At 37.4% G+C, this 16,880-nt stretch overlaps 1 protein-coding gene across 1 annotated transcript in view; it reads left to right on the top strand.

The window, feature by feature from the left end:
• BRWD3 (bromodomain and WD repeat domain containing 3) overlaps positions 1-16,880 on the top strand; it is a gene marked incomplete at both ends in the record, with an annotated part of 116,692 nt that overhangs the window by 84,172 nt on the left and 15,640 nt on the right. Inside the window, 9 exons of the mRNA XM_079727528.1 lie at positions 153-260; positions 2,891-3,015; positions 10,511-10,593; positions 11,677-11,788; positions 12,742-12,803; positions 12,907-13,062; positions 13,729-13,849; positions 14,862-14,987; positions 15,074-15,152. Coding sequence (XP_079583654.1) covers positions 153-260; positions 2,891-3,015; positions 10,511-10,593; positions 11,677-11,788; positions 12,742-12,803; positions 12,907-13,062; positions 13,729-13,849; positions 14,862-14,987; positions 15,074-15,152 — 972 coding nt within the window. The remainder of the gene's footprint in view (positions 1-152; positions 261-2,890; positions 3,016-10,510; positions 10,594-11,676; positions 11,789-12,741; positions 12,804-12,906; positions 13,063-13,728; positions 13,850-14,861; positions 14,988-15,073; positions 15,153-16,880) is intronic.

Below are 16,880 nucleotides of genomic sequence, written 5' to 3'. Positions count from 1 at the left end.
ATTATAAGTACCTTTACTGTATATATTTTTTTCAAAATTATAATTATTTATACTCTTTGTAAACAGAAGAGGACATTTGTAGGAATATCTTGGGACGTATAGAGGTGTTAAATGGGATGCTGCTGTTTAATACCTCATGTTTTTTGTTTTAGCTTATATATTTTAGGCAAGGACATGAAGCTTATGTACGGGCTGTAAGAAAATCAAAAATATACAGCGTTAACCTACAAAAACAGCCATGGAATAAAATGGATCTCAGGGTAAGTTCACCAAATTAATAAGCTATGCAATTGAAGTATCTTGGGAATTGTTATTAGCCTATAGGCTTATTCTCAGTTTCTGGATATTTCACTGTTGATTGTGCAGCCAGGATAAAGTGATGTACCATACACTTGTACAGCTGAGTGTTATGGGTCACATCTTATGGTTCCCGAAATTTGTATGCCACCTGTTGTCTTGATTATTTGACCTAATTTCCTTCAAGCTTCAGGTCCTGTAGTGTATACCATTCTTTTGATATAATTGGAGCAAAGCAGTAGTTCCATGGTGTGGATATTTTCCACAGCAGCTTTGTACGTTCTCGAAGCTCTATAAACTGTGACTGCATGTGTGGACCACAAACACCCTTGAGATTATGGCAGATTTAAGATAAAGTAAATATCATAAATCCTAAGAAACTCATGACTTTGTGGTGCTTTATTTATTTCTTTTGATATAGTACCTATGTAGCTACATGTCATTGAATAAAACAGATGTTTATTTTTTAGAGAAGGATTTTCTCACTGTAAATACATATTCATTCACTCATTCATACTTATATAAATACAGACAAAGAGACATAGAGATACATACACCATCATTTCTACTTAGGTTTACATTTGTTTTTGTCATTTTGTTTTTTCGACACTGAGAACAAGAGACTAAAGGGCAATTTTATGATAGTTTTCCAGGTAAATGAAGGGTTGTTGTGTAATGATGCTTAAAAGGATGCAAGAGAGAATGTATATATTTATTGAAATAAAGATTTGACACTTATAAAAATTGTATTAAAGTTATAAGGTGCTAAAATTTCTTATCAAGTGAGCTTTACATAATCATCTCCTGGGAAACAGGAATGCTACCATCTGTTCTGAGTCAGGTGAAAATTGAGGTTTTTGTTCTTGTTTTTTTTTTTTTTTTTTTTTAGAATCAAAGGAATAAATAAACCATATGATTTCCTACTTTAAATTCTAACCCTGTGGTTATAGGATATTTTAGGAGGCAGCATATATGTGGTATAAGAGCCTGGGCTTTGGAATAAGACCTGAATTTCAATCCCAGCTCTGCTATATACTAATGTGTAACTTGAAACAAGTCACTCTACCCATGAGGCTCAGTTTTGTCATCTGTTAAGTGTGACTAATAATGATGTATAAGGATGGTATTATAAAATAATATTGTAGGCATTCATAAATGTAAGTCCTTTTCCCAAACATATACATAACATGTCCATCTGCCTACTTACAAACTGTATTTCTGCTAGAGGAGTGATTCTTTTCTTTTTTCAAATAGAAATATCACTTTTATTGACAAGATAGGGCCACAATGGGCAGCTCCACAGAACACAAATAAGACAGTCCCAAGACAAGAGTGTAAAATTGCAGCAGACAGGTTAATAATCTTTACCCTCATCCTCTCCCTCAGCACTATCCGCTCCAGCCTCCTCATACTCCTTCTCAAGGGCAGCCATGTACTCACGGGCCTCAGAAAACTCTCTTTCCTCCATGCCCTCACCCACATACCAGTGAACAAAGGCACTCTTGACATACATCAGGTCAAACTTGTGGTCCAGGTGAGCCTTCTTGCCATAGTCGACAGAGAGACATTCCATCAGCAGGGAGGTTAACCCAGAACCAGTTCCCCACCCAAACTGTGGCAAACCAGGAAGCCCTGAAGGCCTGTGCACTGGTCAGCCAGTGTCCGAGTTTGGTCCAAGACAAGGTCAATGATCTCCTTGCCCATGGTGTAGTGACCTTGGGAATAGTTATTGGCAGCATCTTCCTTGCCTGTGATGATCTGCTCAGGGTGGAAGAGCTGGTGGTAGGTGCCAGTGCAAACTTCATCAGTGATTGTGGGTTCCAGGTCTACAAACGCTGCCCTGGGCACATGCTCTGTCTCACTGAAGAAGGTGCTGAAGGAGTCATCTCCTCCCCCAGTGGTCTTGTCACTTGGCATCTGGTCATCAGGCTGGATGCCATGTTCCAGGCAGTAGAGCTCCCAGCAGAAATTGCTGATCTGGACACCAGCCTGGCCAACATGGATGGAGATGCACTCATGCATGACTGAGACTTGTAGGGTTCCGTGGGGCTGGAGGAGGCGAGAAGACGGCCACAAAGATCTCCCACTGGCAGAATATCAAGGAGTTCGGGGAAGAAGTAGTGACAAGAGGAGTGATTCATAACCAGCAGAGCAATTTTTAACTCCCCAGAGAAAAACCTGGGGAGTTTTTTCAAAATATATATGACTGAGCTTTATACCAGACATAGGATATTCATAGGAATTCAATTCCATAGTAGTAGGGTTTAGGAACATGAATTTTAAAAAGGTTCCCAAGGAGATTCTGCTGTTTATCGTTGGTTTATAGCCCTGCCCTAAACTACAAATTGCTATTAAGGGGTCAAGAGCCATGTCTTATTACCTTTAATGCTTAGTGGAGTGCCTAGTATCTGGTGGGTATTAGGATAATTTTTATTTATTTATTTATTTTTATTTTTAAAGTTTTATTGGAGTACAGTTGATTTACGATGTTTCAGATAATTTTTAAATTGTTCAAATAATAATGAAATAATATGCAAATGTTAGGCAATTATTTATATAGAAAGTAATAATTTATTGTTATTCACATGAATAGGAACAAGAATTTGTTAAGATTGTAGGAATCAAATATGAGGTTGGACCACCTACACTGTGCTGCTTGAAGCTTGCATTTCTGGACCCCATTTCAGGCAAAATGACTGGAGAATCTTTTTCCATTAAGTGAGTACCTATCTTGGATTGCGTGTGTGTGTGTGTGTGTGTGTATTTTAATCCCTATCATGTATTCTGCAGAGTACAAGTCTTAATGGGAAGGAAAACATGACAGCACTACAGGCTTTAGAGTTTAAAGACCAAGGTTTAATGTTTAATTCTTGCTTTGTATAACTCTTGCTTTGTTTCTCCACTTAATAGCTCCCTATCTATCTATCTATCTATATCTCAAGTGAAAAACGTACAATGTGAGAGTTGTGGGTTTCACTTTTATCTGGGGACTTACTTAGGACTATAGTCTAGGAGACAGACTCTCAGATAGCTCTGACAATCTGCTCTCAAGAGGTAGGAGGGAATGAGCCAGTGTATATATGATTTTTGGGGGGCTGGGGAATACATATAGTCAAGCACACATTCTGCTAGTTATTGCAAGTCACAAGGATCAGATATCTCAGTTAATGAGTTTATTGCTTTTCTATATATGGGAAGATGGAAGAATCCTGGGTCATTGAAATTCTTCATTACATATGCATCTTAAATATCTAGGGGCCCATATATCCAAAACACAGAATGTTTCATCTTGAATTCCTTTCAGGGTGTGCTGTAGGTCAGAAACTACAGTGGCTAATGACTTGACCCCTGTAGAACTGGAGTGGCAGGCAACATATTTCTGTTTACAGTACACCCCGTTGGTCATAAATTCAACCAAGGTTTGGGAAGAATGTCATGACCCATTTGTCCCATGGCATTATGAAGGCTTATTCTTAGGTCAGGCAAGGACTTTGTTGATAGGCCACTCAATGTGCTATTTCTGGATTAGGCTTGGGATCATTAGTTTTACTAGACTCTTATAATCCAGGAAATATTCTCCTTGTTGCTTCTTCCCATATCTAGAGTTGCGCTATTACAATTAATTTTATATGAAACTATGTATGTGATCAATTGCCTCAAGACATTTAAGCATCATTAGTTTTGTTGAAGACCTGGTTACATAACTGGGTAATGTAAGAAACAACTATCTTATAAAATAGGATAAAAATAATATAGCTAGTGATATCAGGCTTCCTTGATGGCACAGTGGTTAAGAATCCACCTGCCAATGCAGGGGACATGGGTTCCAGCCCTGGCCCGGGAATATCCCACATGCCGTGGAGCAACTAAGCCACAACTAATGAGCCCGCACTGTAGAGCCTGTGAGCCACAAGTACTGAGCCTGCCTGCCACAACTATTGAAGCCCACACACCTAGACCCTGTGCTCCACAACAACAGAAGCCACAACAGTGAGAAACCCGCACACCACATTGAAGAGTAGCCCCTGCTCACTACAAATAGAGAAAGCCCGCATGCTGCAACAAAGAACCAAGGAAGCCAAAAGTAAATAAATAATAATAAATAAATAAGTAAGTAAGTAATATAGCTAGTGATATAAATAATGGCATAAGGGAGAGTTGAGGAAGATGGCGGAGGAGTAAGACACGGAGATCACCTTGCTCCCCACAGATACATCAGAAATACATCTACACGTGGAACTGCTCCTATAGAACACCCACTGAATGCTGGCAGAAGACCTCAGACATCCCAAAAGGCAAGAAACTGCCCACGTACCTGGGTAGGGCAAAAGAAAAAAGACAAAACAGAGACAAAAGAATACGGACGGGACCTGCACCAGTGAGAGGGAGCTGTGAAGCAGGAAAGGTTTCCACACACTAGGAAGCCCCCTCGTGGGTGGAGACTGCGGGTGGCAGAGGGGGGAAGCTTTGGAGCCAGCCGCAGAGGAGAGCACAGCAACAGGGGTGTGGAGGGCAAAGCAGAGAGATTCCTGCACAGAGGATCAGTGCCGACCAGCACTCACCAGCCCGAGAGGCTTGTCTGCTCACCCGCCGGGGTGGGCGAGGGCTAGGAGCTGAGGCTCAGGCTTCAGTCGGATCACAGGGAGAGGACTGGTGTTGGCGGCGTGAACACAGCCTGAAGGGATTAGTGCACCACAGCTAGCCAGGAGGGAATCTGGGCAAAACTCTGAAACTGCCGAAGAGGCAAGAGACATTTTCCTCCCTCTTTGTTTCCTTTTGTGAGAGGAGAAGGGATTAAGAGCACTGCTTAAAGGAGCTCCAGAGACAGGCGTGAGCCGCAGCTGTCAGCGCAGACCTCACAGACGGGCATGAGGCGATAAGGCTGCTGCTGCCACCACCAAGAAGCCTGTGTGCAAGCACAGGTCACTATCCACACCTCCCCTCCCGGGAGGATGTGCAGCCTGCTACTGCCTGGGTCCCGAGATCCAGGGACAACTTCCTGGGGAGAACGCACGGCACGCCTCAGGCTGCTGCAACGTCATGCCAGCCTCTGCTGCTGCAGGCTTGCCCCACATCTGTACCCCTCCCTCCCCCTGGCCTGAGTGAGCCAGAGCCCCCAAATCACCTGCTCCTTTAACCCTGTCCTGTCTGAGCGAAGAACAGACGCCCTCAGGCGACCTACATGCAGAGGCGAGTCCACATCCAAAGCTGAAACCAGGAGCTGTGTGAACAAAGAACAGAAAGGAAAATCCCTCCCAGCAGCCTCAGGAGCAGCAGATTAAATCTCCACAATCAACTTGATGTACCCAGCATCTGCGGAATACCTGAATAGACAACAAATCATCCAAAATTGATGAGGTGGACTTTGAGAGCAAGATTTATTATTTTTTCCACTTTTCCTCTTTTTGTGAGTGTGTATGTGTATCCTTTTGTGGGAGATTTCGTCTGTATAGCTTTGCTTTCACCATTTGACCTAGGGTTCTGTCCATCCGGTTGTTTGTTTGTTTTTTCTTTCTTTCTTTCCTTAATTTTTTTAATAATTATTTTTTATTTTAATAACTTTATTTTATTTTATCTTACTGTATTTTATTTTATTTTATCCTCTTTCTTTCTATTTTTTATCCCTTTTATTCTGAGCCATGTGGATGAAGGCTCTTGGTGCTCCAGCCAGGATTCAGTGCTGTGCCTCTGAGGCGGGAGAGCCAACTTCAGGACACTGGTCCACAAGGGACCTCTGAACTCCACGTAATATCAAATGGTGAAAATCTCCCAGAGATCTCCATCTCAACAACAACACCCAGCTTCACTCAACGACCAGCAAGCTACAGTGCTGGATACCCTATGCCAAACAACTAGCAAGACAGAAACACAACCCCACCCATTAGCAGAGAGGCTGCCTAAAATCATAATAAGGCCACAGACACCCCAAAACAAACCACCGGATGTGGACCTGCCAACAAAAAAGACAAGATCCAGCCTCATCCACCAGAACATAGGCACTAGTCCCCTCCACCGGGAAGCCTGCACAACCCACTAAAACAACCTTAGCAACCGGGAACAGACACCAAAAACAAGGGGAATTACTAAACTGCAGCCTGCAAAAAGGAGACACCACACACAGTAAGATAAGCAAAATGAGAAGACAAAAAAACACACAGCAGATGAAGGAGCAAGGTAAAAACCCACCAGACCTAACAAATGAAGAGGAAATAGGCAGTCTACCTGAAAAAGAATTCAGAATAATGATAGTAAAGATGACCCAAAATCTTGGAAATAGAATAGAGAAAATGCAAGAAACATTTATCAAGGACCCAGAAGAACTAAAGAGGAAACAAGCAATGATGAACAACACAATAAATGAAATTAAAAATACTCTAGAAGGGATCAATAGCAGAATAACTGAGGCAGAAGAATGGATAAGTGACCTGGAAGATAAAATAGTGGAAATAACTACTGCAGAGCAGAAAAAAGAAAAAAGAATGAAAAGAACTGGGGGCAGTTTCAGAGACCTCTGGGACAACATTAAACACACCAACATTCGAATTATAGGGGTTCCAGAAGAAGAAGAGAAAAAGAAAGGGACTGAGAAAATATTTGAAGGGATTATAGTTGAAGAGTTTCCTAATATGGGAAAGGAAATTGTTAATCAAGTCCAGGAAGCACAGAGAGTCCCATACAGGATAAATCCAAGGAGAAATATGCCAAGACACATATTAATCAAACTATCAAATTTAAATACAAAGAAAACATATTAAAAGCAGCAAGGGAAAAACAACAAGTAACACACAAGGGAATCCCCATAAGGTTAACAGCTGATCTTTCAGAAGAAACTCTGCAAGCCCGAAGGGAGTGGCAGGACATAGAATTAGAAACGAAAAAGGAGAAGTAACAACTGACACTGCAGAAATACAAAGGATCATGAGAGAGTACTACAAACAACTCTATGCCAATAAAATGGACAACCTGGAAGAAATGGACAAATTCTTAGAAATGCACAACTGAGATGGAACCAGGAAGAAATAAAAAATGTGAACAGACCAATCACAAGCACTGAAACTGAAACTGTGATTAAAAATCTTCCAAGAAACACAAGCCCAGGACCAGATGGCTTCACAGGCTAATTCTATCAAACATTTAGAAAAGAGCTAACACCTATCCTTCTCAAACTCTTCCAAAATATAGTAGAGGGAGAAACACTCCCAAACTCATTCTACGAGACCACCATCACCCTGATACCAAAACCAGACAAAGATGTCACAAAGAAAGAAAACTACAGGGCAATATCACTGATGAACATAGATGCAAATATCATCAACAAAATACTAGGAAACAGAATCCAACAGCACATTAAAAGGATCATATACCATGATCAAGTTGTGTTTATTCCAGGAATGCAAAGATTCTTCAATATATGCAAATCAATCAACATGATACACCTTATTAACAATGGAGAAAATCCACATGATCATCTCAGTAGATGCAGAGAAAGCTTTCGACAAAACTCAACACCCATTTATGATACAAAGCCTGGAGAAAGTAGGCATATAGGGAACTTTCCTCAAAATAATGAAGGCCATATATGAAAAACCCACAGCCAACATCGTCCTCGTTAGTGAAAAACTGAAACCTCTTCCAGTAAGATTAGGAACAAGACAAAGTTGCGCACTCTCAACACTCTTAAGCAACATGGTTTTGGAAGTTTTAGCCACAGCAATCAGAGAAGAAAAAGAAATAAGAGGAATCCAAATTGGAAAAGAAGAAGTACAGCTGTCACTGTTTGCAGATGACATGATACTCTACATAGAGAATCCTAAACATGCTACCAGAAAACTACTAGAACTAATCAATGAATTTTGTAAAGTAGCAGTATAGAAAATTAATGCACAGAAAACTCTGGCATTCCTATACACTAATGATGAAAAATGTGAAAGTGAAATTAAGAAAACACTCCCATTTACCATTGTAACAAAAAGCATAAAATATTTAGGAATAAACCTGCCTAAGGAGACAAAAGACGGGTATGCAGAAAATTATAAGACACTGATGAAAGAAATTAAAGATGATACAAATAGATGGAGAGATATACCATGTTCTTGGATTGGAAGAATCAACATTGTGAAAATAACTCTACTACCCAAGGCGATCTACAGATTCAGTGCAATCCCTATCAAAATACCACTGGCATTTTTCTGAGAACTAGAACAAAATATTTCACAATTTGTATGGAAACACAAAAGACCCCAATAGCCAAAGCAATCTTGAGAGTGAAAACTGGAGCTGAAGGAATCAGGCTCCCTGACTTCAGACTATACTACAAAGCTACAGTAATTAAGAGAGTATGGTACTGGCACAAAAACAGAAATATAGATCAATGGAACAGGATAGAAAGCCCACAGATAAACCCACGCACATATGGTCACATTATCTTTGATAAAGGAGGCAAGAATATACTAGTGGAGAAAAGACAGACTCTTCAATAAGTGGTGCTGGGAAAACTGCACAGTTACATGTAAAAGTATGAAATTAGAACACTCCCTAACACCATACACAAAAATAGACTCAAAATGGATTAAAGACCTAAATTTAAGGCCAGACACTCTCTAACTCTTAGAGGAAAACATAGGCAGAATACTCTATTACATAAATCACAGTAAGATCCTTTTTGACCTACCTCCTAGAGAAATGTAAATAAAAACTAAAATAAACAAATGGAACCTAATGAAACTTCAAAGCTTTTGCACAGCAAAGGAAACCATAAACAAGAGCAAAAGACAACCCTCAGAATGGGAGAATATATTTGCAAATGAAGCAAGTGACAAAGGATTTTCTCCAAGATTTACAAGTAGCTCATGCAGCTCAATAACAGAAAAACAAATAACCCAATGTGAAAATGGGCAGAAGACCTAAACAGACATTTCTCCAAATAAGATATACAGATTGCCAACAAACACATGAAAGAATGCTCAACGTCATTAATCATTAGAGAAATACAAATCAAAACTACAATGAGCTATTATCTCACACCAGTCAGAATGGACATCATCAAAAAAATCTAGAAACAATAAATGCTGGAGAGGGTGTGGAGAAAAGGAACACTCTTGCACTGCTGGTGGGAATGTAAATTGATACAGCCACTATGGAGAACAGTATGGAGGTTCCTTAGAAAACTAAAAATCGTACTACCATACGACCCAGCAATCCCACTCCTGGGCATATACCCTGAGAAAACCATAATTCAAAAAGAGTCATGTACCAAAATATTCATTGCAGCTCTATTTACAATAGCCAGGGCATGGAAGCAACCTAAGTGTCCATCATTGGATGAATGTATAAACAAGATGTGGCACATATATACAATGGAATATTACTCAGCCATAAAAAGAAAGGAAATTGAGTTATTTGTAGTGAGGTGGATGGATCTAGAGTTTGTCATACAGAGTGAAGTAAGTCAGAAAGAGAAAAACAAATACTTTATGCTAACACATATATATGGAATCTAAGAAAAAAAAGAAAAAAAGAAAGGTCATGAAGAACCTAGGGGTAAGACAGGAATAAAGACACAGACCTACTAGAGAATGGACTTGAGGACCTGGGGAGGGGGAAGGGTAAGCTGTGACAGAGTGAGAGAGTGGCATGGACATATATACACTACCAAACGTAAAATAGATAGCTAGTGGGAAGCAGCCGCATAGCACAGGGAGATCAGCTTGCTGTTTTGTGACTACCTAGAGGGGTGGGATAGGGAGGATGGGAGGGAGGGAGACGCAAGAGGGAAGACATATGGGAACATATATATATATATATATATATATATATATATATATATATATATATATATATATGTATAACTGATTCACTTTGTTATAAAGCAGAAACTAACACACCATTGTAAAGCCATTTTACTCCAATAAAGATGTTTAAAAAAAGGAGGAAAAAAAACCAAGCTAAAAACAACCCCAATAAACATACACTGTAATAAAGAAAATAAAATACTTTATGCAAATATTAAGAAAATAATGTCATAAGTAAATATTTAAGCCAAACAGATCAAACAGATGGGGTTTAATTTAAGTAAAGGCATTCACTGGGACCTTGAGATTTGCAACATTTTGCTCATTACCTCCACATTAAGCATATATTCCTGGATGTTTAGAAAGTAACTTATACTGTTATATCTGTATACTGAATAATATGTACTTTACTTTCTCCTCAGGTATCATGACATGCCAGATGTCATTGACTTCCTTGTGCTACATCAGTTTTATAATGAAGCCAAAGAAAGGAACTGGCAGATTGGTAAGTATAGAATTCTCACTGAATAATTATTGTTTGAAGTAGAGTAAGTAACTTTTAAACCAATTTAACAGAAAGAAACCAGTAGACTGAAAAAGCTGTTAGCCAAATTAGAAAAATTAAATTAAATTTTTCTTTTCAGTTACATTTCAGTGATTTTATGAACATTGTAAGTGGCATAAAACCTTTTCTGTGAATACCTACTCTATTAGAATACAAATCTGTATTAAAAAGAAAACCTTGAAATGTCAATGGCCATGAAATGGAGTACTTAAGACTTGGGCTCTTAACAGACCTTTACTGATTGTGGTTTTCTCTCTCCCTTGTCTTCCTCTCTGCCCCCCCACCCCCTCTCCGTCTCCTTCTTCCTCCTCTTCTACCTCTTTCTATCTACTCCTCTGCCTGCCTCCTCTCTCACTCTCCTTCTCTCCCTTTTTCTCCCTTTCTCTCTTTCCCCTTCTTATTCTCTCCCCCTCTATTCCTCCCCCTTCACTAGCTGTTTAACGTTGGGCAAGATTTTGACCTCTCTCTGCCTCAATTCCATTATCTGTAAAATGGGAATCACATCAGAATCTACCTATAAGGTCGATATGAATAAAATGGTGCCTGACACAGAGCAAACACTATGTTATTATCTGCTATTAGTACTTTAAATTCTCCTTTCTTATGTGGGAGAAACATTTTTGTCCACGTGGTTGGTTTTGTATTCCTTAGCCATTTAGAGGTACAAAACTAGTATGAAGGGATTTTTAAAAACAAAATGGTGAAACAAAAAATAGAAGAAACCACTGTAGTATCATATGTGCAGTACAAAAAGCAGTATGTCTAATGATCCCAAGTAATTGATAAAAGTTAAATTATATGCGGTAATATGTGATTTATTTCAGAATAATTATTAGCATTTGGAAATCAAAATCCTTGAAGAGGGTAAAATATAAAATTCACATATATGGAAAACTCAGATTGAAACTTCTAATAATGCTGGATACAATGCTGCTTCTGTATTCAACAAAAACTAGCAGTTTAGAGTGGGAACAGAGTGATTATTCTCAAGAGCACTCTTAAGAATTTCTAAAAACATTGTAGGTGATAGATTCCGCAGTATAATAGATGATGCCTGGTGGTTTGGGACCGTGGAGAGTCAGCAGCCTTTTCAACCAGAGTATCCTGATAGTTCTTTCCAGTGTTACAGTGTTCAGTAAGTATATTTATGGTCTTTTACACCTGATATAATACTTTAGTACTATATGGACTTTCTATAAACCCTACCTTACCTAGCCTTATAAGACTTGTACCTGTAAGGAAGTAATCATAGTACCTTTAAGGAAGGAATTTGGTGATAAACCTTTTGGTCCAATATGCATGCTAACACAAAGCAGGAACTGAAGACTTATTTCTGCCTCCCTTATTCCTGTATTTTCTCTTAAGTATTTCTATTTTAGACAAGAATTACAATTATTATTTCATGAAGAATACTGAAATCAATTCAGTGTTTAAATTAATTGTTACAGCTGGAATATAATACTGAATATTTACATAGTCTTTTATTTAATGGTATGAATTCTAGACAGGAGTGACTGCATTATGTTTGGATATACTGTTTGTCTACAATTTACTTTTGCTCTTCATGAAATACCAGAGTTGTAAGATTCCTAATAAATAAAGTTTTCTTCTCAAGAATGATAGAACAAATGTTTATTCTATGAAGATTGACTTTTAGTCTCCATATTGTAGATCAAAGGGAATAATAAACTTTTGGAGAAGCTATAATACTCAACCTGTTAGAATAAAGTAGGTTATCTCATAGAAAGATGTGATCTATTAAATCGACTTTTTTAACCTGAAAGGAATTTTCCAAAGAGATCTTTTTATTCCGTACCCTGGCTTAACATTGAACGTATGCTTGGTTGGAATTAAAAAAAAAAAAAAAAAAAGCCCAGCAGAACTAAGAGTAAGCTTATGACTCTCTTTCATATTGATGGGCCATGTTTTCTCTATTAGAGGCTTATTATTATCTTTGTGTAAGCAAAGTTCTACTTCAAGGAAACTGTATTGTCCCTTTACAAATTTCACCCCCAAGAAGTAATGCAAATTATGCTAGTATATAAAGTGTCACCTGAATTTGATTTGTATCTTGTTATTTTTTAATAGCTGGGACAATAACGAGAGAGAAAAGATGAGTCCCTGGGATATGGAGCCAATTCCAGAAGGAAGTAAATATGCTTTTAAAAAATGAATTATAATTTTTCTAAAAGAAAAATGGCAATAGAATGATTCTAGAAACTAATTATTTCTGATATTTCACTTTATGCGTAGCTGCCTTTCCAGATGAAGTTGGTGCTGGTGTTCCTGTGTCCCAGGAAGAATTGACTGCTTTGCTATACAAACCTCAGGAAGGAGAGTGGGGGGCTCATTCCAGAGATGAGGAATGTGAACGAGTTATTCAGGGCATCAACCACCTTCTTTCCCTGGGTATGGTGAATGTGAAAGAATATTAGGAAGATGGGAAGAAATAAGGAAAACCGGCAGAATTATAAGTTCTGTAAAAGGAAATGCATTTTCTCACTGTATTCTTTTAACTCAAGAGGCACGGTGATTCTAGTTTTAATAATAACATTTTTATTTGCTTGGCCAAATTAATGACTGGCAAACTTTTTCAGTTCTGAGGCTATAATAGTGAAGGCAGCCATATAGGTGTCTTTTACTTTCTTGAGTCGTTTTGGCTTTCTAGCTATTCCCTGAGCTAAGTTTGGATCGATTTTTTGGTAAAGACAGTGGGTGCAGTAATATATTTTACTCCATGACTACTTATATTTTCTGAAGTATATCACAAGACATTTGACATTTATCCAGAAAAGACATACATTTGAAGTTAAACACAGTTCCCCTTTAATTTTGTCTTGTTTTTACCTGATTTGAACCAGTGTATCATGAATGATTGATTCATAGATAGAATGTCCAAATAAAAAGAATAACATTATAATAGTATTGGTCTAGTTTTTGCATAATTGAATCATCAGCATTTTAGAAATGTAGTATTATATCACCCACCCTTCTTGTTTATATGTGTTTTTGTTTGTTAACATGAAATGTTAGTGTTCTTTATAATTGTCTTTTTTTATTTTGTAAATGTTGTAGATTTTGCCAGCCCTTTTGCTGTTCCAGTGGATCTCAGTGCCTATCCCTTGTATTGTACTGTAGTTGCTTATCCAACTGACCTCAACACCATCAGGCGGAGACTTGAAAATCGCTTTTACAGGTCTATTTAGTTTTTATCATTTCCTAAAAGCTTGTATAGTTTTATATCTTTTGCTTTCCTTTTTGCATAATGATACACTGAGATCTTTGTTTTCATAGTGTAAAATAACCGTTCAGAAGACCCGCTCCAAAATTTCTCCTGAAAATTTGGAACACTGATTTCCCTTTATTCAGTAGATTTTCACTCTTCCAGGGTAAGAAGGGGTATGGACAGGGAGGAAATTATGACTAGCACAAGTCACATATGAAACAAAAACTACAGTTAATTTTAGCTTATTAAAGGCAGATTAAGTAGTTTGTGGATTCATCCTGATTATGGTGCTCCAGGAACTTGGAGCATGTTTTAAATACCCTGTTGGGGAATTAGGCATTAGTTAATTAGATTTAATTACCAGCCCCAAAATGTGTATAGAAAAAGCCAAGTTATTTTTTCCTTGGGTTTGGTTGGGAGTGGGGTGATTATGGGAAGGCAGTGGAGGGCAGCTTTTGGTAACTCTCTCACCCTAGAGTCTACTGTATCCTAACCACAATTATTCCATGAAATGGTTATAAATATAACCAGTTGGGTGTATTTTATATCTTTACCTATAATTTCATTCAATAATATATATCATAAAAGCAATGAGATAAAAATCTGTCCTTTTTGTTCTTTGCTTTTCTCTGAAAACGAAACATTCTTCTGTTGATTTATCAAAGCAGTATTTGTTTGTTTTTATTACTTTGACCTTGGTCAAATCACTATTTACTCACAATGTTGTGGGTTAGTTCTTTTCCATGTTTTCATATCCAAGTTTATAGTCCAGTGGTTCTGAACTCTTGCCTGTGCTTCAAATACTCTAACTATATACCTTTATTAGTGCACATTAGTCACACACATATACTGAGTCACATACATATATTTGAACACCTTTGACATATCATGATTAAATGCCTAGTTGTTCTATGTTGTCTAATCCTAGAATAGACTTTAAATGTATGAACCAAGAGTAACAGGGTATTTTTTTCTTTCATAGGAGAATATCAGCATTAATGTGGGAAGTACGCTACATTGAGCATAATGCTAGGACTTTCAATGAGCCAGACAGTCCTATAGTTAAAGCAGCCAAAATTGTAACTGATGTCTTACTTCGATTTATTGGGTAAGAAGAAGCTTTATCTCCCACAGAGGCTGACTTCTGACTTCTAAAATTTATTGAAATGTATTTTAACTTATCTGTCTTCTCAGGGATCAGAGCTGTACTGATATACTGGATACTTATAATAAAATTAAAGCAGAAGAGCTAAACAGTACTGATGCAGAGGAGGTAAGAATCACAGCATGATTAGTAGGCATGAATTCCTTTTCTGTCATTTAAAGTACAATAAGTATTATATGTAAGTGTTAAAACTAACTATGAGCAGTGAAACTGATTTCTGAAAGCTGACTGAACACTTGCATTTTTTGTATTAAACTCTTTAACCTATATGTAGGTAATATATACCAAAAATATAGTGGTGCTACAGTCAGAGAGAGGTGGTCAGTCATCCTTTTTGACATAGTGGGTTTCAGTGATGAGAAATCAATACTTTATTTTCCAGCCCTTGAAAACAGGACAAAGCACTAATCAGTGTTTTAAAAGAATGGTTAGTTGATGGAAGTTTTAGTAGGGATTAATTTTCTACACAGTATATATAAAATTTTAAAGTATTTTATAATTTTAAACTTGAAAGTCTACATTTTTAGTAGTTTCATGGAATTGCTATTTGATTTCCTTTATGAAAATTTGCAAACATAAACCAGTTTTTCTTAATGAAATGGAATTAGTATTGTCAGTAGACCCTCATGTATCTTATTTCCCCACCCAGTCATATCCCTAATTTACATTAAGCTATTTGTGACTAGAGGCCATGATAGAGAGAAGCAAAAACCAAGATAAGAGGCTTAAACAGTAATGAAAAGTGATAATTCAAAAATATTTAATGGAAAACAATTCATCCCGGAGATGAGTGACTCAAATATGCTGGATTTTATTGCAGTGGCTATTATTGTACAGAGGTATTTTACATGTTTATATTTTCTGTACTGTTAATTCCCAGAATGGTAAATCTCCAGTGTTTTTATTTTTACTTTTTATTTATTTTTCCCCAGTGTTTTTAAATTTTACAAAAATGTATTTGACTATAAAATGTTGTAAGTATTATTGAAGTTAAATGTTATTTACATATTAAGGAAAACTCAGATATGCCAATTAGATATTATCCTCCTGAAACTAATGAAAAATTTATCATTCTTACTCCTGATATTTTCTCTGACCTTTCATATAAATGCATTTTGATTCAGAATTTGATGTAGCAAGAATACCACTTCAAAGTAGCATTACTTGGATTAGAATAGGAAATTAAAGTAAAATGTAATTCAGCAATCTCATTTTTCCTTTCTTCCTCCCTCCCTCCCTCTCTCCCTTCCTCTCTCCCTCCCTCCCTTCCTTCCTTTCTTTCAACATTTAAGTTCTACTCTTTAAGTAAATTGCAGTTATACAATACAGTGTTATCAATTATAGTCACCATGGTTTACATTAGATCCTTATATACTCAGACCTTATTCATCTTCTAGCTGGAAGTTTGTATCCTTTTACCACCCTCTCCATATCCCCACCCCCCACCATCTGGTCCACCACCCAACCGATTTTCTGTACTCTGATTCTATGAGTTTGACTTTTCCTTTTTTTTAAGATTCTACATATGAGTGATACCATGCAGTATTTGTCTTTCTTTGTCTGACTTATTTCACTTAGCATAATGCCCTCAAGGTCCATCTGCATTGTCACAAATGGCAGACTTACCTTCTTTCTTAAGGCTGAATAATATTCCATTGTGTATATATATACACCATATCTTCTCTGTCCATTCATCTGTTGACAGACAGATTGTTTCCATATCTTAGCTATTGTGAATAATACTGCAATGAACGTGGGAGTACAACTTTATATCTTTGATATCTTGTTTTTATTTCCTTTAGATATATACCCAGAAGTGAGATTGCTGGATCATAT

Source organism: Hyperoodon ampullatus (genome assembly GCF_949752795.1).
Source record: "Hyperoodon ampullatus genome assembly, chromosome: X".
Lineage (NCBI taxonomy): Eukaryota > Metazoa > Chordata > Mammalia > Artiodactyla > Ziphiidae > Hyperoodon > Hyperoodon ampullatus.
The sequence above is the reverse complement of the archived record's forward strand: the minus strand, read 5'-3'. Positions and strand labels throughout refer to the sequence as shown.